The 26,804-nt window shown below is 38.7% G+C and overlaps 2 protein-coding genes across 7 annotated transcripts in view; one reads left to right on the top strand and one right to left on the bottom strand.

The window, feature by feature from the left end:
* Positions 1 to 354: 354 nt before the first annotated feature.
* Positions 355 to 13,723, bottom strand: LOC121518905 (putative fibroblast growth factor 1). Of its 4 annotated transcripts, XM_041801593.1 has the most exons (5): positions 13,633 to 13,723; positions 9,266 to 9,374; positions 6,605 to 6,806; positions 4,163 to 4,266; positions 355 to 3,726 (listed from the first exon to the last, which is right to left on the bottom strand). In XM_041801593.1, the coding sequence occupies exons 3-5, from the start codon at positions 6,756 to 6,758 to the stop codon at positions 3,541 to 3,543; spliced, it is 444 nt and encodes a 147-aa protein (XP_041657527.1). In that variant the 5' UTR covers positions 6,759 to 6,806; positions 9,266 to 9,374; positions 13,633 to 13,723; the 3' UTR covers positions 355 to 3,540. The 4 variants fall into 4 exon arrangements, with proteins under 4 accessions (XP_041657527.1, XP_041657526.1, XP_041657525.1 ...); XM_041801592.1 differs by lacking the exons at positions 9,266 to 9,374; positions 13,633 to 13,723 and adding an exon at positions 8,732 to 8,884; XM_041801591.1 differs by lacking the exons at positions 9,266 to 9,374; positions 13,633 to 13,723 and adding an exon at positions 7,124 to 8,038.
* Positions 13,724 to 14,234: 511 nt separating this feature from the next.
* Positions 14,235 to 26,804, top strand: part of LOC121518787 (rho GTPase-activating protein 26-like) — a 132,159-nt gene continuing 119,589 nt past the window's right edge. The window contains exons 1-2 of one of the 3 annotated variants that reach the window (XM_041801387.1): positions 14,235 to 15,174; positions 15,251 to 15,546. In XM_041801387.1, the coding sequence (XP_041657321.1) occupies positions 15,393 to 15,546 (154 nt within the window). In that variant the 5' untranslated portion in view covers positions 14,235 to 15,174; positions 15,251 to 15,392. Of the gene's footprint in view, positions 15,547 to 26,804 lie in introns of all 3 variants that reach the window. The other 2 variants (XR_005992672.1, XM_041801389.1) reach the window with 2 other exon arrangements.

Below are 26,804 nucleotides of genomic sequence, written 5' to 3'. Positions count from 1 at the left end.
ATACACAGAACTCTGGTCAATCATTATTCATTATGGCAGCTTTTTTTTTTTTTCCCATAATCTAGATATTTCTTTGATACTTGTTTTCTCTGATGATTGATAAAAGCTTAGGCTTAACAAAAATAAACTAAGACTGCAACAGACATTTTCTTTGTCTTCACAGATTGCTAGAAACTGGAATCAAAGCAATGCTGCCATCTTGTGGCCGTTAATCCCCATTTCTGGTGTTTGCCTTGAGAGGAAGAATGCATCTGTTATTTATGGTAAAAACAACCAATCCAAAGCAATTTCACAAACTCAGAGTTAGCCAGTGGTTAAATGAATGCCAGAAAAAGCACTTGTGTTTAAAAATATAGTTCCATTTTTATTGTTTATATAGGATACTCAAAGTTTTCATTTAATGATTCTTAATGACAGACTAAAATCATACATTTTGTTACACTTAATACAATAATATATATAACTATGTCAAAAGGTGATCCTAATATCTTTGACTCTGTGAAAGTACAAATTGTATTTTTTAAAACCTCTATATCAATATTCAGTAATATTTGCTTATATTAGCAATAAACTCTAAAACTTAAATTAAAATTCACAATGTTAGTTTCCCCTTAGTAATGGTGCAGTAACAGGTGTTTTAAACGAACAAAGAAACACGTTTACAGAAATGTCAGCTGGCTGTAAAAAGGAACTTTTTATGACTTCTGTGGTCCAGAGAAGAAGAATAGTCCACATCTGGTCATTTTTTCTTCTTTACATTAAAAGCTGATGCAGATTTACAATCAATACTTGAGTGTTATTGTCAGTAAGAGGTTGCATCTTCTTCATCATCTTATTCTTCCTCTTTTTTTTACACAAAAAAACTTAAAAATAACTCACCAGTCACTATAAAAGTTTCACATTCACCCAATCACATTGTGAAAATACAAAAAATACATCCTGGTGAAACACTTGTTCATATCTTCATATACTCTGGTCAGTGCAAACCCTTTCATATACAAAATATTGTAATAACACAAAGATTTTCCTTGAATAAATGGTACTTTGTTGATGTTGCAACCAGCTTGCAAGAAAACCTTTTTTTTTTTTATTGCAAAAGCTCAGAAAACTAGTATTAAGTATGTAAAAAGCTCTGCAACACAGCAGCCTCCATAAACACCTTCACTTTCTGTAGTTATAAAAATCCATTATAAGATAGCATTTGAAAAAAACTCATGAATTCTGTACACAATGTAATGCTCCATTTGTAGATCTCTCTCCCGCCAGACCCCTTGAACACTGGTCCTTTAAAATAAGCATTGAAACTATTACCCTCAGTGAGATCTTATAAAGTTCAGAGATGTTTCAATAGTGTGAAATTTGCTAATTTTTTTTCATTCTTAAAACATCCTTTTGCACTATTTATAAAAGAACACAAGTAGTTACAGAACAGGCATAAAACAGGCCTAAGATAAAAACAGTAAAAGCTCCTGTAAGAAACTATCAGCTTGTGTCAGTTTGGGGCCCCCCTATGGACGAGAAATATGTTTAGCTCTTGGGTATCTTGTGTTGCACAGTAATATCCATCCATCCATCCATCCATTTTCTATACCACTTATTCCATTCCGGGTCGTGGGGGAGGGCTGGAGCCTATCCCAGCTGTCATCGGGCAAGAAGGGGGTACACCCTGGACTAAATCGCAGGGCTGACATATAGAGACAGACAACCAGGCATGCTCACTTTCACAGTAATATCATTCTGCTTTTTTAGCACTCAAATCTATGAATCAAAAAGAACGTGTTGTATAAAATGAAGTGCTGTCAAAAGAAGCTTTTAGCTTTAAGTGTAACATGTAAAAATTATCTGTGCTTTTAATTTTTATCATTTATGGATTAAATCCATATTCTATAGACTCTGATCATCCTGGATTAACTAGTAAAGTGGACAATCTGTCATCGGTCTCCATTTTTTCTGTACAAAAAGCTAACAAAAAGTTTTGATGCCATTCAAAAGTATTTTCTTTCTAAATGTTTTGTTACTATTATTATCAAATCTACCAGTAATGCAATCTTTCTCAATTATCGACATATGCGATTAATTGCCATTAATTAATTGCAAAGCTTATAATTAGGCAGGTTTTTTCGACTGACAGCTCTAATCGAGTGTATTTTTTAAAAATGTTTCAGGCTGACAGCTACCCTGCTGCAGCAGTTTCCAATATTCTGAATCTGTCGCTGATGGTCTGATTTGCTTTTGTAGGCCATATAGAGGCATGAAAATTAATCTAAGCCTGATTGATAATAATTTAAAAACTCATTACAGGAGCTTCAAAGTGAACTTAAAAACTGTAATCTTTCTGATCAGTGGTTCTCAGCTGGTCAGGCATCAGGACCCACTGCTTCTTTTATGAGAAATCATAACCCAATTTTTCAACTTCTGAAATAAATAAATGAAAAATACTTGTACATGCTTGAATGAGCAAAACAAGCATGTTTATAAAGTGCTTAGTTACAGAAGGGCTTGCATGCAAACATTTTTTTTCCAAGATAATATACAAACTTTGGTAGTTTATTGAGGAGTTACCTCATTATCTTTGGAAAAAAATCTTTTTTATTCTAAGAAAGGGAGATAAGTGAGTAGAAATCTGGAGAAATGACCGAAATGTACTAGTAAAATAAAAAAAAGTATGGATGTATTTCCACTCAGGGCTCCTATGCACCATTGGCTTTGTACCACAGTTGAGGTACTCATTTACGACCCACCTTAAAGATCTCCCATTTTTAGGTCCTGATCCACCACTTGAGAACCACTGCTTTAAAAAATGTAATAGAGCTTAGCCATGTTCTTTTATTGTATGTTGCATATCTGTTTGTTATTAGTCATTTTGCGTTGCTGAGTAAAAGAACCGGCATAAAACTGTCTTGAAGTCAAATGTAGTTCAAGTCAAGATTAGCCCTGCAAATATGAACTCTACTGCAGTATTACTCAAAAGGCACTGAAGTAATTATACCAATAAATACTTTTATTCTCTGTTTTTGGAGACTTTGTTTTCTTTATGAAGTTTGAGTTCAATCCAGATGGTCTGCCTTTTATGTTTACTGCCTTGTTGGTCTCCTCATGCCAGACATGATCAACTGTTCCAACTATTTCTGTGTAAAACAGGCTGTGCTGTCCCCCAGCCGTGGTATTTCATAGCAGGGTTCAAAGTGAAAATCTATTTATCAACTGGGACATGAGTTGATACTGCACACTGTTCCACTTTTAAGTCAGAGGGAGTATATGTGCTCATAGAAGAAAGTGTGCCGTATATAAGCTCCTGTCCCAGCAATTAAAAAATACAATCTAAGAGGCTTAGCCTGACTGTATAAACAAGAGGAATAAACACATTTAAGCTGTACACAGTGAAGCAGAGCCTGTAAAACAGCATGCGTTTACCTCAGGCCTCACTGCCCTGATGTACTGGTATATTGTGGCTTTTTAATGGGAAACTTTGCACGGATCCATTAATGTGCACATAAAGACTTGAGCGAGCGTGGTCATGGTTCCTACTGACGGCTCTCTTTACACGCTGCCTGCAGGCCTCGGCAGAAAAAAGACGGCCTTCTGACCCTGGTGGGTGTCGGGTCCTGCTTTGGCTTGGCCGTTCCTCTTCAGCCCAACGTACCAGTTGTACTTCTGAGAACGATATGTGTTGTAGTGGTTTTCTTCGTACTTTTCCAGGAAGTAGCACTCATCGGTCAGTGCTTGCTGTGGACACGAAGAGAGGGGAGAAAGAGAAGAGCAGATGAAAAATTGTTTTGTTGCAAGCTTCTGATTCTTTTGTAAATTAATTCTAACACAGCAACAGAAAGTATTAACAGGTGTGTTACTCATATGTTATTAATAGTGACAAATCATTGCTCAGTGTGATTACTACATCAAAGTTTGCACTGTGATTTTCCAATCTTATGCAGATTAGGAAATAACTAGGCTATTACAAAACTAAAAGAATTAAAGAGCTTAATCTTGCACGCACAGTTGAATAAATATAAATGATAACCCAACAGCTCTCTTTCTTTAGAATAAAAAAGAGATTTAAAAAATCATGTTGATCCACTGGAGTTGGTTTTGATAAAGCAACACTGTGTTTAGCCAAAATGAAGCTGTGATTTTGTTTCAAACCTTTGAGAAAGAACAAACTCACCGATCCATAAAGGCGCCCCTTTTTATTCATAGCCAGGTATCTTCCTGTCGACTCCCCCTTGATGACCACCACTCCTACACTCACAGCTTTCAGGCTCAGTATGTCTGCAACACACAAACATGATACTTTTTTTGCCTTCCCAAGGACAAAGAGAAAGATAAACCCACCCAAACACAAGGTAACCATATTGTTCTCCTGGGATAAACATTTGAGCATAGTTCAGGGAGAACAGGCCCTGTGGTCAGGGACCAACCAAACAGGGACACACCATAGTGACTGAGCAGCCGCCACAGAGCCAATCTGAATTTAGAGGTTCTGTGAAAGAGTACAGAATCTGTAGGCAAATGATAGCCTACATAACTGGGTGCTGAAAACATTATTGTTTACATTTGAAGTCTAAGTAGTATTATTTCAGCGGGCACTGGTTATTATGCAGGAAAAACTGTCCATGTTGGCAGTAAAAGGGCGGGAAGGCGCTTTTTATCTGACAAGCCTAGATTACATCCCTGGTAAACTGACCAGAATTAAGCTTTTATTAATCTCTTCAAAAATGTCTATCTGCTGTGGATTCTGGGGGATGTGTGAGTGGAGTTTCCCATCATGCCCTTGGGCAAAGGGTTTAGATGTATTTCATATGTGCTAGTTGTTTTTCGGAGGTTGACTGCTGGGGTTTTTGGTCATTTTTCTGGTGGATTGTTGTTGTTTGACATTTTTGCACCATGAGTGAAGTTGACCACTGAGTTGGTGTTCCTGCATGTGGTTTTAGGTGCTCCTAAAGGACACATAGAGCATCAGTAAGCATTGCCTTTCAGTGAAGTTGTATTTCTGCTTTGTTCAGCCAGAGGAGACCCACCTTGCCGCAGATTTTCAACAGCTCCTGCAGCTCTGTCATATTGTTAAATATTTCAACAAGTGCAGTTTAACTACAGGTAGTTTGGACCAATAAAGACATTTCAAAGTGTTAAATTAAACTCTGTATGATTTTAATTAAAACTGTATTCTGTTTTAGAGGTGTGACGTCCCCTGAACTACCTGGTTGGAAATCTATTCACTTGTTCTTGCCAATAAAGATCATGTTTTACTGTAAAACTCTTCAGTACCTACTCACTATGCAGTACTTTAAATAAACTTTATATTAGATACTTTTTAATTATATTTGAGTAGATTTATGGACCGGTACTTTTACTTAAGTAAAATCTAAACCTTTACAGTTGTGTGCTGGGCTGCATGGCGGCGCAGGGGTTAGTGCTGTTGCCTCACAGCGAGAAAGTTCCTGGTTCGCTTCCTGGTCAGGGCCTTTCTGTGCAGAATTTGCATGTTCTCCCCGTGCATGCATAGATTTTCTTTGGGGTACTCCGGCTTCCTCCCACCACCAAAGACATGCTCGTTAGATTAATTGGTGACTCTAAATTGGCTGTAGGTGTGCGTAGTTGTCTGACTTTATATGTCGGCCCTGCGATTGACTGGCAACCAGTCCGGGGTGTACCCCGCCTCTCTCCCAATGACATCGGGGATAGGCTCCAGGCCCCCTGTGACCCCAAACGGGATAAGCGGTGTAGAAAATGGATGGATGGGTGGACAGCTGTGTATTTCTTCCTCCTCTGTTGTTCAGTAGATTGACTTTGAAACTACTATTTTAGAATGAAAAGACACATATTGTTCACATAACCACAACATTATTCTAGTTTTCAAATTGCAAGTTACACTGTCCCGTCTTGGTAACCTCCAACACCATCAGAGGCCCTGAGAGTTGGCCGTCCCTTCAACAGGCTAAGGAACACAGGTTGAAGACTGAACTACCTCTACACTAATGTGAGCTTTGTAGTTTATTTAAGTGACTATTAACTTACTTATTCAACTTTTTATAGGCCTAGTTAAATCCTTTGTAACCAAGACATCTTAAAACTGTAGGAAATTTTATTTGTGTCAATTGTAGCACCTTCTGTGGACAGGGCAATACATCTGTTCTCTTTCCTGATCATATCCTGTATCTACGATATGTATAAATAATAGATAAATAAACTTTGTCTGATTTCTTTTAACAGTCCAATATATTACACTTTGGAATCTCTGCTTAAGAAAATGTAAACAAAGTCACTCAATCCATTGGACACCGATACAACATCACAGTAAAAAAATGAAATATAAAATACTGAAATCATCATTCTGGGTGCAAATGGTCTTGTTTGCTTTTGTAGGTCACATAGAAGGATCTATATAGTTTTCAGTCTGTTTCATTACCAGCTACAAACTCCTCACAGGAGCTTTAACTATAAGTCTTTTCATTTATTTATAATATTTGAATCAGTTCACTCATTACTCAGGTTAACCATAGCAAATAAGCAGCTTCATAATATTTAGTTTGCTTCTGATTCTTGCATTCAACATCAAATCACACAAAAAAAAAAAAAAAAAAAATAGAAAAGTTAATGTCCTTCTCACCATATGGGTCATTTTCCTGCCTCCCACCGCTCACAGTCCCATCAGGTAGAATCCTCAGGTGGTACCCTCCATTCATGCTGTACAGCCTCGTTAGTGTCCGGCTCTCCTGCCTGGACAGATTGAACGGCAGCACTGTAACATCTCCTTCAGACATCCTGCACAGAGTTTGAGGCTGGGCTGTAACAGAGTGATGACTCTGTGTCTGTAACGACAGAGCAGATCCAGCGTGTTCACTGTTTCTGTCCCCTGAACTGTGTCTGAAACAGGACAGAATACAGGAAGGGGAGGACGACTTCATGATAAGATTACGGAAAATACTCCCTCTATCTCAGTCTCCCTCTGTCTGTGTCTCCGTTTCACTCCGTCAACCTTTTAAGGTACTTCTTTTTTTTCCCTGATGTGGTGGAATCAGATCTGGACTGAGGCCAAACCACATGACCATACTTGTTTTCCTTTCTTACATCACTTAGACGTTTTCTATGTGAAAATAATTTCCAGATGGTAGTGATGTAACTTTACCTTAAACCTGTGCAAGGCCAGACAACACGGGACATGTGGGCACAACAAGAGCATAAATTGTTTCTCCCTGCTGGAAATGTTGCAAGTGGAAGCAAAAGTCTAACAAGTGCTTGCAACAGTTTAACAAATTACTTTGTAATCCACAAGGGAGACATACTAGCTATTTTCCACACATTGCTTCAGTATCATCTCGCTGTCAAGCCAAAGTCTTGAGATCTTTCCACTTGAAACACTAGAAACCATCCAGCCCTGTTTGTCTTATCTTTTGACTGTCTGCTTCCTGAAATTTCATCCAACAAAAACGATCAAGCCCATTTTTAAAGCCACAGTTTTTTCTGGAGAGAAGAAATCCCACAGCAGCAGAGTGAAGGTACAAAGTGACGGCAACAGAGCCAGGCTGGGCTCTATCCCACATCTGGAATGTCTTGGAAAAGCATCAGAAACAGATTGAGGAAGAGAGAGAGAGAAAGAATGAGCGGGGCAAAACCACAGAAGGAATGTAAGGCCTACCCACTCACTGAGGTTTTTCCTGAGAAAATGACGAATAAAAGCAGTTGCATTTCGGGATGTGAGGTTATTTTGTGCCAGATAGGTCCACAGGGACCTTCGGACGGAGCTGCTGGTGGGGGTGACGTCAAAAGTGCAATGGTTGACAGAGTCAGAGTGCAGGTGCAGAGCATGTGTGTGCATTTGTGTGTTTGGATTGGTGGGGAGGGATATAGTTGAAGGCTGAAGAGGATCATGTCTGGGCAAAATCTGAGTATATTTCTGCAGGGTATAACATGGTTGTGTGGATTTTGGTGCCTCCTGTGGACAAAGGGATGCTTCTTAACTAGTGATGGCAGCCTATTGGTTTAATGCTAAGTCAAAACTTGATTACTGGTGTGCTGAATTAATTAAGCCCAAATTATCAGCAAATCCAGAGGACATGCCATGATACCTTTTATTTGTACTAAAGTCAATGGAAGACAAAGTTACAGTACTACAGTCTGCTTACTAGAGATATCAAATGTTTTTTCTTGTAACTATCGGGTCCAGTTTCCACAATTCCTAACCATAATGTGCTGTCATCTATCAAGAATAATTTCCTCATCTCAACTAGATAAGAACGGCAGGGTTAAGCCATGCTAGCTCATCTAGATCAGCCTTCCTTATTCTTTATCTCACTGCTAATTGTGTCCAGTACATGTGCAAATTGTGTCTTGGCCAAAATATCTAATTAAGATATTACTAATTGTGAATGTTGAATGTTTTGAAAAAAGCAAAACAAAAAACTCAAGCCCGCTGTTCATTTACTTGTGTGACACCTACCCCGTGGCACTGGTTTCAGGCATGACAAATAATGAGAAATAAATTTGAAAAAAGTCTTGTCGTTGATTGTCTTGTTTGCATTTTTCGGCCACTTAGAGACATCAATGTTACTTTCAGTCCATTTCAAAAGCAGCTTTAAAAAACTCACACTTCTTAAATGAAAAATATGCTAAATAAACTTTACAAAGAGACACAGTCAGCATGCTTTTTGTCATCAAATATATCATGACTAGTTACTGGCCAATCCCACTTCATTATAAAACAAGCTTCCTCTAATGCACTGAATCAGTCACCTACCTGTGAGAATGTCATGTAATGCCCCTGATGAGCCAGCATGTCCTCTCCTTTCCTTTCCTTTTTTGTTTTTGCTGTTTGAAGTGAAACTAGCTTTTCTGGTCTTCTTGTGTGTTTTTATTCAACTCTTGTCTCCACCAGAGAAGTGACCAGGCCTTAGAGACTTCAGATGGCATGTCTGTATTTGTAGCCCTCCTCCTTACCTCACCACCCTTCTGACAACGTCGGAGGAGTCATTTTAACAGCCTAACGTCAGGACTAAAATTACCACACGAGAATAGAGTGGGAGAGACTGAGACACGGCTATGTAAGCATTCAGGCCGTGAGATACAGCCTGGAAATGATCAGAGCTGTCCGTTAGACAGAAAACTGATGCGTGCTTACAGTCATGCCTATTTCAAGACATTGAAAGCAACACAGTATGAAAGCTAATGTGAGGAGTTTTTAGTTGGTTGTGAAACTGATTGAAATTAATACAAAAGCAACCGAGATAATCAGGAACAAGACTGAGACTTTCTTTATAGTTCTTCATCATACCTGTAACCACTGCTGGAGGGTATATTAGGCTGTGGGTTCCCGACCCTAGGGATGGGGGTCAGATTGAAGTTGGAGTATGACGAGATTCACGGGTGAATGATGAGTTTGACTGTAAAAAAAGAGAAAATGTCTATTAATAATCGGTAAAGTATTAGTAAACGGTTTGCTCCAAATTTATGAAGCATTATTAGATCATTTGGTAGCACTTAATTCTAGTGGGCCATAATTATCTAGTAATATTTCTAACAATAAAGTAATAACTCAATAATATTAAGCAGTAATTATCAAGCCCTTACCCTTACCCTCTAAACCAGTGTTTTCAAACCATTTTTCCTTGGAGCACCCTCTACATGTACCTAGGAAAAACGGAGCCCCCACAGGACCCAGAAGAGAAGAAAAAGTGACACTGCTGCCAAAAATCAACATAGATATTCACTGTTTTACTGATAAAGCCCTGGAAGAAAGGCATCTGCATGTTTTTCTAGTCAAAAGACATTTGTATAAGCTACTTAATAACTACTTTATCATGGGTTTAGTCAATATTTGCAAATCTAATTTTGGCAGCCTTAGAGTAGACAAAGTCTTGCGCCCCCCCCCAAAATCTTTGGCTGTGTTTCTCAATGCCATATTGATCAATCAATGATGCGTGTACATGATGAGTTATGTATTTACTAATGTTTTACTAATACTGAGAGTTTGTAGTTATTATAAAGTGTTACCATAGAAAGACAGGAGATTTTTCAGTAACACTTTAAAATGACCAAACAAGATAAAACATTAATAACACACATCCTCTATAGGGAATTATTAGTTCATTTAAATGTCAACTAGAAATACTGCTTATATTTTCACTGATGCATCAATTAAGGGTTGGGTTAGAATAAAGAAGATGTGTAAATGATCTAGAAAGTAGCATCCAATAGCTGGTTATTAGCTGATCCAGTACATGATTTAGAATTTTGAATCCACAGTTTATAAAGTATGAAAATAAAATGATTAAACACATTCTAAATGAAAGTATCTATCATTCAGAAACATGTAAAACTGTTAATAAATGGAATATAACAGTCAATATTTTACAGATAATGGGTTTAGTATTTGGTTTTTTTAATCCATTGATGGGGCATCTATAATTGTGATTATTGATAAATTAAACAATAATGCTTTCTAAATGGTGAGTAAAGTTACTTTGCTATAAAGTCGTACCAGAGGTGTGTTCTTTAGAGTGATGAATTATGTTTCTCTGTCTGGCTGCCAAATGGGCAATCCTGGTGGATGCTGGGAGAACGGCTGACTACAGTGTGCCAACTGTGAAGTTTGGTGGAGGAGGGAAACATGCCGAGACATTTCTGACAATGCTATGTTTCCAACTTTGTGGCAACAGTTTGGGAAAGGCCCTTTTCTATTCCAACATGACTGTGCCACAGTGCACAAAGCATCACAACAGTGTTTGTTTGTTTTTTTAATACAATGTGTCATCACAGACCCTGATGGTGTAATGGTCAGGCTGCTGAATGCTTGAGAGAGAAAAAATGCATGGCTTTTACCACTTGGGGGCACCAACATTGATAAGAACTAAAATTTCCTCATAGGAGCTTTAATAGTTCCGTGTGAAACACAGATATTTACAATCACCAAACAAGGTGTCTTTCCGATTAATGCATCAAATTAAGCTTCACAAGAAACTCCTCTCAAATGAGGCAAAAAATGACAGCACTAAGTTTGTATGCTTAAGTTAAATCAACTTAGTATTTAGTTTATTTGGATAAAATGAACTTATTTAACTCATCTAATTTTCAACTGCTTTTTGTTTTAAATGATTGAGTTTACCAAAATTGTCTACGTTAGCTCATATTGGGGTTTACCATTCAATCATAGAAAATAAAGCTGTACTCAAGCATAACGGTACATGAATGAAGGTGGACTAATAAGAAATATGAAGTCATGGAAGATGGTGTCATTACTGCTAAAATTCTTCATAAACAAGCAGCAGAATCTGTTTGTGATTTAAAAATAAAATGAGGTGTCATCAGTGAAGACTCACTCTGTCTCTCAGGTTACAGTTTAGTTATTTGAACCTCAGCAGGAGCAAGAAAATACTCTGACACATTTCCTGGAAAGTTTAACTCTTCAAAAATAATCGCACAATGGGGCCAAACTTACACATTAAATTAAAAAGAACACAGAAGTGCTGATGTTAGAAGATAAATCTATTTTTGTGATAACACAAACACAAAAGATGACGAAAGATGGTAATGGTTTATGATTCATAATGCTGCAAAATCATTGCAAAAGCTCTGTTTTCTACATTATCATATCTTTCTAAGTAAAAGCACTCAGCTGGGCTTTTCAAAGTGTACTCTGGGTTCTTGGCATTTCTCAAAGCTGTGGAAATAGCTTCGAAGAATCTCAGATCTATTTTGGATGCTTTCACTGTCTGTCTCGCACGTCTACGATAATAAACAGCAGGGAAGTTCAGGAGTCTAGGTGAATTATTCACAGCGGTTAGATCATCTCTGTCTTTTTCTAATGGAAATCTGCACTTCTTTTCCCCCCAAACTTCATCCCTGACACCACATCTGCATTTTTGTATCTTGTTTTTAACTTTTATAATGGTCGGTCTATTTCAAGAAAGTGCATTAAAGAAAAGTCACTTAGCCAAAAAGCCTAATCTACTTATCTCTAACCTGTTCAGCTTGTAGTGTTTGTCAAATATCTGCTGTTCCTTGTTTTACCCAGGAGATGGCAGAGTGATTCAATAAGTATAATCAAGATTTGCAGTTGGTGCTCTTGATTAATTAGACTATAGCATAAGAGATACCCCAAACATGAGGAGTGTAGAATCTTAGTACCACTGTAGAGCAAAAAATAAAAAAATTTTCTTTTCTTACTTTCAAGATAGATTCTTCTAAACCAACAACCCATAAACAACACAACAGAAAAGGGTTGTTTCTATTAGCATGAGTGACTCCTTTCACACCTTCATTGTTCAGTTGTTACTGAAATTTTTAAGTTAAGTTTTTGATTTTTTCCAGTAAAATCAGTAAAGTTTAGAAACCAAAATTTAAGACAATGTAATTTAAACAACTATGCAATTTAAACAGTATGCACCTAACTATTTTTTACACTGCTGGCTATTTCTTATGCCATTGCTTCCCAACCTGAGGTCCAGGGGTCCCCCAAAGATCTTAGGGGGGCGCAAGACATTGTCTGCTCTCAGGCTGCCAAAATTAGATTTGGAAATATCGACTGAAATCGTGAAAAAACAGTTATTAAGTAGTTTATACAAAGGTCTTTAGATAAGAAAGGCATGCACAGCCTTTTTTAGGGTTTTATCAGTGAAAGAAATAAAGTCTATGTTGACTTTTGGCGGCAGTGTGTCACTTTTTCTTAGGTACGTTTAGGGGGTCTCCAAGGAAAAATGGTTGGGAAACACTGTCTTATACAGCATGATTTTTAAATTTTTTTTTTTTTAGCAAATTTAAGTTATGTTAAGAAAATTTACACAAGTAGCCTAATCATTCAGAGGAGCAGTGCCATGACTTCAATATACAGTTAGTGCAGTTGGAGTCAGTAAGAATCACCTTCCAACTATTTTCAGGTATTTAGGATGTTATCTGAGTAACTAAACAGACTTTGCCTTATGCTATTAGAGTGTCTTTTTAAAATGCAGAGAAATAATTTGGTATTTGTGAAATTAAATTGAATACTATCCTTGAATTGCCTACCCTGGGAACAAAATATAACTTATTTTTTTAAACTTAATCTAATTGAATTTCTCATAACAAGGCTATTTACTATTAATTAAAACATAAACCATTAATCTGGGGTGAAAACTAGCTACTCGAATTACTGTAATTGAATAGCTTATTTGTGTACTTGTACTTTTGAGATCTTTCTAAAATTACTAGTTTTACTTTTACTTCAGTATATTTTTGGGGAAGTATAAACTGAAAAAACTTCATTTGTGTTGAGTGAATAAATTAGTAAAGGGCTTCCTCTTGATAACCTAACCAGTTGATACAAGACATTGTTGAGTTTCTTGAAATATAAGACATATACCAAGTGAGCATATGAGTTAAGCTGAGCCAACATTTTCTGGGTGCTGTTTACTGATATGTATATTTCTATCAACTAAACATTTTCAGCTATGAGAATGCTGTGATAATTAAATGGCAACATGAAGGGTTAAGTTCAGCCCCTCAACATATTTGTTTCTACAGTGTATTGTACTTAACTGCATTTTTACAAGCACCATGTAGCCTACTGAAAAAACCCACTAAAACCCCCTCTGCCATTAATGTTCAGAAAGGGGCCAGTAAAAGTTGACCAAACTATCAGAACAGTGTTGCAATGATGTATAATACCAGCAGAGGACGCCAGAGAGTGTCAGAGGCTTTAATCCAAGGCAGATTCCCCTCCACAGAAATTCCCGGCTCTGCCTGAAATGACATCACCATCCCCTCCCACGAGTCAGGCTCACTGCCCGCTGCATGCAAAGATTGTCTCGTCAATGTGAGATGAAACACTCCACAAATGTTAGGCTCTATTTGCTCAGGTGAGTTAAGTCTACTTCTGAGCTGCTTCAAACAAATATAAATATTACTTCTAGCTTCATCTAGCTCTCCCCTGATGTGTAAAACATATTGACCCCACTTCTCTTTACCCAAAATATCTGAAAGTAAATAGTAGCCACTCTACCCCCAGCCTAAATGAAATGACACTAGATATTGTCACATTTTTAAAGATAAGTTGAAAAGGCATATATGTTGCTATCAAGTTGCTTGGATGTCTGCCTAAGTGCTAATGCAAAGTTTGTGATTTCTCCTATCTATAAACATTTAACATTAACTAAACGCACCAGACTTGTGTATAAAAGCCTATATGCTGAGGAACAATTACATTATTCTGAGTTTCTTACCTTTTGTCCCCAGCTGTACCTCCAGGCAAGTGTTAATTGCATGTTTGCAAGCCTCCAGTCTGCTAGCATAGTCACTGTGACAATGACCTTCTAGCTAATGTTAGCATTTACTCTGCTCAAAGCAACGTGACTCTGTAAACAGCATTGACAGGGGGTAAACTGTTCCTGTCATGGACAGGGATAGGCTTAGTTATGGTGAGTCTAGAAGTATAAAACTGTAAAATAGTGGAGTAAGTATTTTTACAGATTAAGTAAAAATAGCAAATGCAAGAAAATCTTTAAAACCTTAACTTTCATTTACCTTAACATTCGGCTACTTGAGTTTAGGCTTTAGGAAATGGTACAGAACATGCATCATAAAAATATTCTAGTACTTAAAGTGACACAAATACAAATCTTTAGCTACAGGTACTTCAAACTTATACTGGGTGTTTTAGAGCTAATGCACTGCAATATAGTAAGATTCAGATATGAAGTCAAAAATCGTTTCAGAAACAGCTTTTCTCAAGAGTGTGCCCTCTTCTCTCTTATATTCCATCTTCGTTTTGGAGTAGCTCCCCACAAACCCGCCCCTCGCGGTCAGCACTCCATCCTAGGCTTCTCATTGGCCGAGAGAGACGTCAGTCAGAGGATTATCCGTGTCGGGGTAGGTTGATTACACTGAGGAGCCGCGTTGAGCCGAGCGGGGCTGTGGAGTTGGAGCAGAACATTTAAAACCGCCCAGGGAAGACACCGCATTTTACGAGGATAGTTTTGTTTTTTCTCACTGCCTCCCTCTCTTTCTCCCTCCTCCTCCTCGCCTCTGGGTGACTCTGCCCGGTCCACAATGAGTCGGTCGAGAGGAATGCAGCACCAGTTTACCTGAGCAAGTGGACACTTGTTTTCTATCAACACTTATTCTGCTGCTACTTTTTATCTCATTGAATTGGATGGCGCGTCGGGCTGCTGCCATTTAACTTTACCGTAAATATTGGACAAACAAGGTTATGTAGGTAGATATTTCTTTCGGATATACCTCCGCCCTGTTGTTTACATGTTGTAATTGGATTTTCCATCATTTGTAGCAGCGGCAGAAGCAGCAGCAGTAGCTCAGGGTTCCCTCCCTCCTCTTCAGCCTCCTCCTCCTCTTGTTCCTCTTTCCTCTTGGTCGGAGCTCTTTACCGGGTCACGCAGGTTGCTGTGGTGGAATAGCAGCAGCAGAAGAAGATGGGACTACCTGCTCTGGAGTTCAGTGACTGTTACCTGGACAGCCCACAGTTCAGGGAGAGACTCAAGTCCCACGAGTTAGAGCTGGACAAGACCAACAAGTTCATCAAAGAGCTGATCAAAGACGGCAAGGCACTCATCCAGGCTCTGAAATGTGAGTAAATGTTTGTTCTAGAGGTTTCTTAACGAGGTCTTTTTGATTGACATAGATCCAGTTTGGTGCACGTGCTTTGACAGGAGCTCTGACACACTTGAGATGCCTGCAGGTGTGAGTAGGCTATGTGTCAGAGGCGGATCTGAATCTATCTTAAAGATGAGTTCCACCAACACAAGTCTCTAGTAAAAAGCTTGTTTGCTCTCTCTGTGGCTGTATGCGTGCTCCTGATAAGGCAGCTTAAAGACAAGGCGGGTGAATTTGAGTGTTCAGTGCACTGTCCTCTGATGCTGTCAACACATTTGTTCCCATCAGCTTATATTAGCAGGCATTAAGAGGCAGAGAGGGTGTGTGAACTGTTATACACACAATCATGAGGGTGTAGTGTGTGTATGATGCTGTTTAATGTTGATAAGATATTCCTATCCATCCCAAAGAAAACAGCTGATATAACTGACTTGTGGGAGTGACTTGTGATGACCTTTTGATATGGCTAGTTAGAAAGTGAAACACCACAAGTTTGATCATTTTATTTTTTGATGGTGTGAGTAAAAACCTGTAGCAGACTTGTACAGTAAACTGAAGAAGTATACTTCTGTTTCAGTACAAAGAAGAGACTTCTGCAGGAATTGACAATTGTATTGTCAAGTGCCTTACATTTTGTGTGTCATATTAAGTTAAAGGGGTGGGCATCACAGGATAGACCATGAATCGATAACATTCAGTGTTATACATGTTGCAGTGTGATATATTATGCCTAATAAATGACTAACAAGACAACAAATGTAAGAGGATGCAGCAAGTCTGCAAAATTGATATAGTACAAGCCAATGATATAATGAATCATCATAATATCTGATTAACTTAGGAATATAAAATGCCCCTTAAAAGTAACATTGCAGGATTAATGTGTTACTTTATTGCTTTTTATGTTTTACCTGCAAATGCTACATCCTCCATGTCTGCAGTGGTGCATGTGCAGAGCAGTTTTTCCCCTGACCTGGTGTGCTCCCTTGCAATGTGAAGTAGCATGCAGCCCTGAGCAGCTGGGGAATGCAAGATTACGAAATTACTGGCAAACTACGAGTTCACGCGGGATTTGTGAGATCATGTGATAATGAGGCCAATGTGAAGGTAGCATGTAAGCACTGGGGTTGCCTCGCCTTTCTCGGGTTGATTTCCTTTTCATTTTGGTATTATTCCATAGTTAATTGCTTTGATAGATAAGGAAGTTAAAAGTTTAATGCTTTCAAGAAAGGATGTGTGGTTTAAAATCCAGTGGTTTCCCACCGTGGCATTGTGTTACTGTGACCCACTGACTGATGACTGGTGTTGATATAGTGATGGGATATACAATCTGCAGTTTATAACTGGTGTTTTATTTTGAAAATGATTGGATGCTCTGCACCTTTCCTTGTTTATTTCTGTATGGGTCTATCTACACAGTAACTCGCAAATTGATGCCTATTGGCTGCAGGCTCTGCTGGAAGAGGACTTGCTGTGACTCTTGAGTGGAGCAGAGTGGAGTGGCACTTCTGACACGTATTGGAGACAGACTGTACTGTACTGCGCCGTAGAAACTGAAAGATTGACTATAAAAAGGAGCAGTTTGCTCCAGAGTGTGGCTGGAATGCTGTGTGGATGGACTGTGTAGAAATTGGTGGGTTGAACACTAATAAAAATGTCCACAGATAATTTTTAAATAAAAAAAAAACAGTATAGATCAATTATTTAGTAGTAGGCAAAAATTCCTGTTAGTAAATAAACTGTAATCAAAATCTGCCCTTGGAGAACTCTCCAGCTGAAGAAGATGCTACATCCAGGCATCAGTGATCCTTATATTTTTAACAGCATTATTTCTCTTGCTAGCTACAAATAAGCAGCTGATTTAGTTGTGTATTCAGATTACAATGCAGTATAACAATGCTCAGAAAGATATGTAAATCCTGGACAGTCCAGAGCAGCCCCCTGTTTAACTGGAGCTTTCCAGGCCGGCGTTATCATCTGTACCTTTAAAAAGACAAACTTGTTCAGTGGTTGGCCTAAACAAAGCTCTGTCAGCTGATGTGCAGCTATAAAGACAATTCGGCTTTTGTCCACTGGTGAGGTCTAGAAATCAAACAGCATGGTTCTGATTCACTGAGGCTGCAGTGAGAGTCAGTTATTTGTTTGGCGCCATTGTTGCCTTTCAAAGAGCAAGTCAGCAAATCATACCAGTTAATCTTTTTATACCTGTACTACACTGTAGGGATGCAAAATAGTGGATTTTTGCCAGTCCTGCATGAAACTCCTCAAATGTATTCATACGTACAGCTGATATCAACAGAAATTTTCATATTTGCAAATATGGATCATGAACTTGTTAAAAATAATGCTGATATTCATGCCAGTAATACTGTACAGCCCCACTACACTGTGTTGCCTGTGTTTGCTGGCCTGGCACTCAAGATCAATCAATTACAAAGGTGTACTCTAACAGCACTCTGAGGTCTTCTGTGCAGCTGTTAATCTTTTCTGCTGGATCTTTGGTTGCACTCTGACCCCCCTGTGCTCTTCCTGAAGCATTTAAAGGATGTGTGCGTGTCCTGGGAAGACCCCTAAAGATCACTTCAATTACTAATTGCTGCTGGAAGACGAGAGTCAAAGTCTGCTGACAGCTTTCACATGTTTTTGTTGTAATCACTTCATGCATGTTTCCAAAGGCGGAAAAAAATGAAACATTTACTTGAACATGTGACATGATATTCATAGTTAGTATACTGTTCTGTGGGCTTACTGAGGCCTGTTGTTCTGTTTCTGTTATCTGTAATAATAAACATTAGGCAGCAGACCAGTGGAAATTTAAAGCGTGAGGGTTCCTTTGTATATTACAAGTTTTAACAAGTGAGAGTAGGACTGGCTTTGGGATTTTTGGGCTGCTCTTATCCACAACAAACATCTCCATCAAGTATCAAATCTCAAAATTACCAAAATATCTACTGTTTCATTTTGTATAATAATGCATGGATATACTGTGTACACTTTACTATTGTTCAGTCCAGAGACAGAGAGAAATTATATTAGTCGACTGTTACTGGTGTGAATGTTGTAATGTAAACACGTAAAGCAACCACTCAAAAGCTTTCAAAACTACAGACTACAACCTCAGTACTGACAGATCCAAATGATTTAAGGAAGTGATCACTTAACCCTCATGCAGGTTGATTTTTGCATTGGACTATAAAACATGCTAATCCATCAATGTAAGGACAAATGAGTGTAATGTGTCTATGCTATGTCACTAGCTGAAGTCAGTACAGCACATTTCTGTTCATGATTAACTTTGTATACAGTGTGAAGCCTGAAGCACACAGTCTTTTGCTGTTGTTTTCTCTGTAAATAATTGATGTCACAGTGTAGAGAGCATTTTGTTTATTGAATAAATCACACTTGGTTCAATGAATAATGTCTAATGACATTAGCAATGGAGGTCACAGTAGAGATTATGTGAAACATCCTTACCACAACAACAACAGTCAGGCTTTCTTAAGTATGAAAAAAACAGTGATGCTGTCATAAGGTAATCCTATCTGGTGCATTCATTGTAATTGATGGATTCAGATTCAGTTTGCCCATTGAATAGCCATATCTGTTGTTAGAAGATTTGAAGTGGCGGGCTACTTCTTCCTCCAAGTTTGCCATTGTCATCATGCTGTTAGTATAGTGTAACTACCTGTATTTATGGCACAAGTTTTCAGCATGTTTATGCCAAAAAAACTGATGTTGCAGTAAGTCGTAGATTTGGCAAGTAAGCTGCCTGAAAGCACCATTGGGTGGGAAGGAGGATTGACCCCAGTTGTGCTCTGGATGTCTTTGCATATTACCAGGGGCATGGGGAAATAGTCTCCAAGAAAGTCCACACGAGGAGCGGATTTGGCAAGTAAGCATGGCCTAGGCGAGGGTCCGGGTGGGTAGCAGGGTTGCCACGAGCCCCTGCTCGTGCTCTGAATGTCCAGTGGGCCTGATGTGTCCAGTGTGGCATGTTGGGTGAATCCTTAGCACCCAACATGCCTAAAATTTATGCACATGACTGTACATGCCAGGTATTTCTGTGACAACCTGTGATGTCAAAGAGTAAAATTTGTGTGTTTTCTCAAGCTCTTGCTTTGTTGATCTTATAATATTGTGGATTAATAAATTGCTTTTTCCTTGGTAGTATTTTAATTTTTGAAGATCTCTAGAAGACAACCAAAATGTGTTTTCACAGTAAGTGCAGTAAGGTAGAAATTATGCATGCATGTCCTTCTAAGACATCTGTAATGGGCCACTATTTCTTACCAAGGAGGTAGTGATGCATCCTGTGGCTAAACCAGGTGAAAACCACTGATGTAGATGATAGTAGTCTTATAGGTGCAGTTGGCCCAGTCTGTTGGTCCTTATTAGTAGGGATGGGAATGGCCAGGTAAGTCATGATATATGATAAATGATGTGAGGCCCATAACAATAGTAATAATATCAAGATACAGCAATTCTGCAACTATTAATTTTTGGCAAGACAATCAATAACTGAAGAATAGCAATGCCCCTAAAAAGGTAAAGTGCAGGATGAATGTGGAACCATAGTATATTGCTGTAGAAGTGTTGTGTATCATCCCTATGTAATAGCAGTGATAACAGGTGGTACACCATTAAACAATTTGATTTGAGGCAGGTGCCTATGTATGTATAGCAACACTTCAAGCCTTTTGTGAAGACAGTGTAGACATTTTAATTTAATTTAATTTATGTTTTTATTTCAAGCTTCCCAGACACTATTATTATCTTCTTTCTTTTTCCTCTTGTATGAGAAACACATGCTCTGTTGTGTCTTGGCTCATTAGTGTAACATTACATAAAGAACAAGGACTCACCACTTCTTCAGATTTACAGCAGCTCTGTCCTGTTTGTGGGTTTCACATTGGTTTTTGTAATTAAACTTGTAGACACATGCAGATATATGTCGGACACAGACATTCACAAAGTCTGCGTCAGCATAAACCACAAAGATTCTCTTTAGTGAGCACTTTAAAGACTTACACAAATGAAGAAGGGATATGTGTATGAACGGTCACAGATGTGTGCGAGTGTAAATGTGTGTTGGCCAGATGTCATTTCAGGGCCGATGTAGTTTGTCATTATGGGGCCTGTAGAAATGTTTGGCTCTCTGCTCCACCTCTAACATGACACGGCTCAATCAGCCAAACATACCCTAACTACCAGCTGGGTGCTGTGACGGAAATGAGACACCATGTTTAGACAGTTTATGTGATGCGAACACATGATGTTGACATGTTTTCAACTCAAGTTATTTTTTAAGTTGGTTCAGTCATGAATGGTGTCTGTCATGTTTCTGAAATGCCATAGTTAACACTGATTTGTGGTTGACACATAAAGTTTTGTTTACAGCATGCCATCATCACTTTGTTTTGTTGCAGAAATGTTATAAAGCAGATTTTATGTACAGTTGCAAGAAAAAGTATGTGAACCCTTTGGGATTTCTTGGATTTCTGCATAATTTGGTCATAAATGTGCTCTGATCTTCATCTAAGTCACAACAATGGACAAACACAGTCTGCTTAACTAATACTGCACAAAAAATATGTTTTTATTGAACAAAAAATGTAAACTTTCATAGTGCAGGGTGGAAAAAGTATGTGAACCCCTAGGCTAATAACTGGTTGACCCTCCTCTAGCAGCAATAACCTCAACCAAACATGTCCTGTAGTTGCAGATCAGACCTGCACAATGGTCAGGAGGAATTTTGGACCATTCCTCTTTACAAAACTGTTTCAGTTCAGCAATATTCTTGGGATGTCTGGTGTGAATCACTCTCTTGAGGTCATGCCACAGCATCTCAGTCGGGTTGAGGTCAGGACTCTGACTGGGCCACTCCAGAAGGCGTATTTTCTTCTGTTGAAGCCATTCTGTTGTTGATTTACTTCTATGCTTTGGGTTGTTGTCCTGTTGCATCACCCATCCTCTGTTGAGCTTCAGCTGGCAGACAGATGGTCTTAAGTTTTCCTGCAAAATTTCTTGATAAACTTGGGAATTCATTTTTCCGTCAGTGATAACAATCCGTCCAGGCCCTGAGGCAGCAAATCAGCCCCAAACCATGATGGCCCCTCCACCATATTTCACAGTTTGGATGAGGTTTTGATGTTGGTGTGCTGTGCCTTTATTTCTTCACACATAGCGTTGTGTGTTCTGAACAACTCAATTTTGGTTTCATCTGTCCACAGAATATTTTGCCAGTAGTGCTGTGGAACATCCAGGTGCTCTTTTGCAAACTTCAGCAATGTTTTTTTTGTGGACAGCAGTGGCTTCCTCTGTGGTGTCCTCTCATGAACTCCATTCTTGTTTAATGTTTTACTTATTGTAGATTTGTCAACACAAATGTTAGCATGTGCCAGAGATTTCTGTAAGTCTTTAGCTGACACTCCAGGAGTCTTCTTCACCTCATTGAGCATTCTGCGCTGTGCTCTTGCGGTCAGCTTTACAGGACGACCATGCCTAGGGAGAGTAGCAACAGTGCTGAACTTTCTTCATTTGTAGACAGTCTGTCTTACCATGGACACATGAACATTAAGGCTTTTAGAGATACTTTTACTTTTTCCAGCTTCATGCAAGTCAACAATTCTTGATCGTAGGTCTTCTGAGAGCTCTTTTGTGCAAGGCATGGTTCACATCAGGCAATGCTTCTTGAGAACAGCAAATTCAAAACTGGTGTGTTTTTTATAGGGCAGGGCAGCTTTAACCAACACATCCAATCTCATCACATTGATTGGACTCCAGGTCTGCTGACTCCTGGCTCCTATTAGCTCTTGTAGAAGTTGTTAGCCTAGGGGTTCACATACTTTTTCCACCCTGCACTGTGAATGTTTACATGTTTTGTTCCATAAAAACATGAAAACATATAATTTTTTGGGCGGTATTAGTTTAAGCAGACTGTGTTTGTCTAATGTTGGGACTTAGATGAAGATCAGAACACATTTTATGCCCAATTCATGCAGAAATCCAAGAAATCCCAAAGGGTTTACATACCTTTACTTGCAACTGTATATTCTTTAAAAACCTGACATTTCCAGAGTTGACATTTAGGAATCCAACATTGTTGAATTTTTCATTAGATATGTGACAAAATCCACAACTGCTTTACTATTAGATACTAAACTTTTACTGACTACTGTAATTTTTGTTCCAGGTTTTTATTGTGTTCTACTGTGTTTGTACTGTGCTGCACATTAATCACATTGTGTTTTAGCTTCATTTGAACACTTTTAAGTATTACATTTGAGTTGATTCAAAAAACAAAATATTTCTGATGATTTAATGTTAACAGTAGATATGATTAGACAAGATTAGAGCTGGGCAATATGACATGAAATCTGTATCACAGATGTATTGCGGTTAAACAAAATTAAGAGATAATGTATTTAAATGCTTATTCAGGTGTCAAAACCCTTATCTCCCCCTAATCAAACCTGCAATGGAAACTCAACTAATGTCTGTATGGAAGATCACAGAAAGATGTTTTTATAAGTGTCTCTGCTTTCACTTTTTTGTTGATGCATCCGCAGTTTCAAGTTTTATCTCTCTCCTGCTGAGGTGTGTCAAGCTGCTGCTGTCAATAATACATTTCCTGATGTGGGCATTCAAAATAAAAGCCCTCAAACAAAATAACTACTGACTTTTATTGTGAAGAACATGTCAGGAATAGCATGTTTTTAATTCAATTTAATTCGATTTCAATTTAATTTTTTAACTTTACTTTAGCAGCGGTGCCAGTGAGTGCACGGAGCTACTGTGCTTACAGCTGCTTTTTCAATCTTGTTCGACACCACAGCCCACTGATTTGCGTCATCATGGACTTAAAACATGTGAGTCATCAGTTAAAACACATTTAAAGAGTTGCTTGAGCCATTTTTATATGAACTGCTAAAGTGTTGGGCTCCAGACGAACCAAAGCCTCAGACAGACTTACACAGATGCTTTGCAAAGCAAGTACACTCACTGTATCTGCTGCGCGTTAATCACACTGACACGATGGGGTGAGGTTTGGCTTGTTCCCTGGCTGAGCTGTTGTCTGTCACATATCACTCTGTTACACTAACAGTAGCATCAGTTATGCCTCATGTGATGACAATGTTCCAAAAATTCATTTTGTGGCAGAAAATTTCCTGTTGATGGTATTGACACTGGTGTATTGTCCACTACTATTTGAGGTTAAAAGTAAGTGCTTTTTATTTGTGTGTTTGTAGCTGCAAACTTCAGGCCACCCCAGTGCAAGTCAGTGCCCCAGTTGGACCTCCCTTTTCCTAAATGTTTGGACATGCCAGTGAACTACAAGTCATGCCAGGAGATAATTTACAAGAATATTATTTGATTAACCAATCAATTCTGTATTAAAACAATGCTAAACCATGCAACCATACATGTTGAATGCCTATTACTGGCTTAGAGTCCCAGAGCTCAGCTGTCATGAACTAGTTTTTAACAATGAGGTCATTGTCCATGGCTCTGACAGCGCTGCTTCCTGGAATGTTTGAGTTTGAGAGTCATCTTACCATGAGGACATGTAATGATCACATCATCATGCACTGTTTACACATACAAACACATGTAAGTATAACATGACATACCATTCTTGTTTTCCTAATGATTTGATAGAGCTTTTAGTATCAGAATGTCTGAAACCAGAGAAGGCAGCTTGTCACCAACAGTCTCTGTTAGTTATGGATAATAGGTTTCTGCATAATTTACTGCATAGATGGTCAAAGATGCAGTTTATAGACATCAATATATGATATATTCATCAAAATTAGACATTTAGAGTTCCTATAAAAAGTATTCACCCTCTTGGACATTTTATTGATTTTATAAATCAGTCATGCTCAATACATTTCTTTTGCATTTTTTGACAAAAATATATTTAAAAAAAACCTCTTTAATGTCAAAATGACAACAGACTTCTTCAAAGTAAAGCCATTTAAACACACATGTAAGGTAAAATAAGTGGTGGCATTAATTATCCCCCTTTAAAGTGACTGACCTAATTCAACAGAGCCTATTGATGCTAGTAGTCTCACAATTAGTGAGGGATCACCTGTGTGCAGTCATGTGTCTCAAGTGATTGGAGTTTAAAGACACCTGTGTCTAAAAGGTCCAGCCAATCAGTATTCCTGGCTACCATTACACCATGAAGACAAAAGAACACTCAAAGCAAGTCAGAGAAAAGGTTATAGAAAAGTATTATTCAGGGGACGGATACAAAAAAATTCCAAAGCAACAAATGTTCCCCAGATTCAGTTAAATCCATCATCAAGAAATGGAAGGAATATAGTGGATGTGTAAAATGTGCCCAGGTCAGCCGTCCTCACAAACTGATGCAAGAAGGAGACTAGTGAGAGAGGCCACCAAGACACCTTTGACTACTCTTAAGGAGTTACAAGCTTCAGCAGCTGAGATGGGAGAGACTCTGCATACAACAACTGTTGTTTGGGTTCTTCACCAGTCCAAGCTTTATGGGAGAGTGGCAAAGAGAAAGACACTGTTGAAGAAAACATTAAATCTTGTCTACAGTCAAAAAGCTGATGGGTATGTATTTAGTCTGTATTTAGTTTAGACTTGAATTAATATTTTTCAAATTACTGTTTAGGCAAATCCAAAGTTGCAGTATTTAAAATCAAGGGTTTATTGACGCAGATAACAAAGCAAAGTAAACTTAAAATTGGTGGGAACTTGTCTAAAATTCTCAAAAGCTGGGATTTGCAAAGGAAGTTTAGTCCTGGATATATTTGCACACAAAAGGCTGGCTGAACCATAACATTTTCAGCGGCTGTTTCAGCCCTTTATAATTGTCCAGATTTAGCCAGTATAACAATGCCTGTAGACATAGGTTTTCCGGAGTAAAGTTGACTAATCTTTTAGCCAAAAACTAAAAGTACACTCAAAAAGCCATTGCACTGTATTGACCCTGAAAGACTTGTTTTACTGAATGGACAAGTACAATATATTTATCAAAGGCTTAGCCCTAAGAACACACACATTGTTCAGGCATGTGCATGAACTGTTTCAGGTTAAAAATGGCCCTCCAACCCTTACTGCTGTCTTGATAATAGCTCTGTTTTCAGGGTCTTACTGTGACTTCAAACTGAACCTTTTACTGCCCCAAGCAGCCTCACAAACAAGCTGCTGAGGGTGAAGACGTGTGTTAATGTCCCACAGAAGAAGAGAAGTGGGAATTCCCGTGGACGGACAACCCACTGCTGCTGCAACCCAAAGTCTCTCTCAATCGTTTTCTCTCTTTACCTTCTGTCTTTGTTTTTCTCTGTCGCCACCCACTTTGTTGTTTGTGAGGAAAAAGAAGGGTTAATAGCCGTCATTCAGGGGCTCAACTGTCAACTGTGCTGATAGATGAGGGTCACACAGACACAAACGCACACCACACCATAACTAATTCTCAATTATGGCTGATGGAGGGAGCGGGCCCTCTTTATAAAAGGTCCAGAGCTGAGGGAGAGTATACGCCGAGGGGGAAAAGAAAGAAAAAGAGAGTGTGAGAGAAAGAGGAGGTGGGGGTGTCGTTGTCTTTAACAATAGTGTTTAAAGCCTAACATGCTTTCATAGAGAGGATGCAGCACAGCAATGAAGGTTCTGTAGAGATGAAAAGAGGAAGAGGTAAAAGAGGGATGAGTTAAGATGCAAGAAATAGAAAGAAATAACAAGAATAGGTGTCACTGTCTAACAGCATTCCTTTGCATGCATCGCCCACTTTGACAAAGAGAAGAAGAAGGTCTGTGAGCCTGCTTTCAGCATTGTGTCTGCAGTTATTAATGATAGTCCAGATTTCAATCATAAAACATTTACCTTTTCCACTATACCCATTTTAGAGAGGTATGCATGTGCTCAGTGAAAATATGCATGATTGTATATGTTTGAGGGTGTGTATTTTGCCACAGCAGGAAAGCACAGTGGGGGTTGGGGGTCTTCCTCTGGCTGTGACGTAGAGTGGAAGAGAAGGAAATTAGGGCACGACTCAGCCAAGCACTGGTGCTATTGTTGCCTTGCTTTTGTTAGGGCAGACTGTCTGACACACACACATGCTGACACACACTAAACCTGCAACCCTGCATGCAGTCATTAACTTTTAACATCATACCGGATCAAATTTTAACCTTATAAAAAATGGAGGAGCGCTGACACCAACACAAGGAACAGCTAAACACATTTTTATTGCCACT

Source organism: Cheilinus undulatus, linkage group 12, assembly GCF_018320785.1.
Source record: "Cheilinus undulatus linkage group 12, ASM1832078v1, whole genome shotgun sequence".
NCBI classification, from domain to species: Eukaryota; Metazoa; Chordata; class Actinopteri; order Labriformes; family Labridae; genus Cheilinus; species Cheilinus undulatus.
The sequence above is the reverse complement of the archived record's forward strand: the minus strand, read 5'-3'. Positions and strand labels throughout refer to the sequence as shown.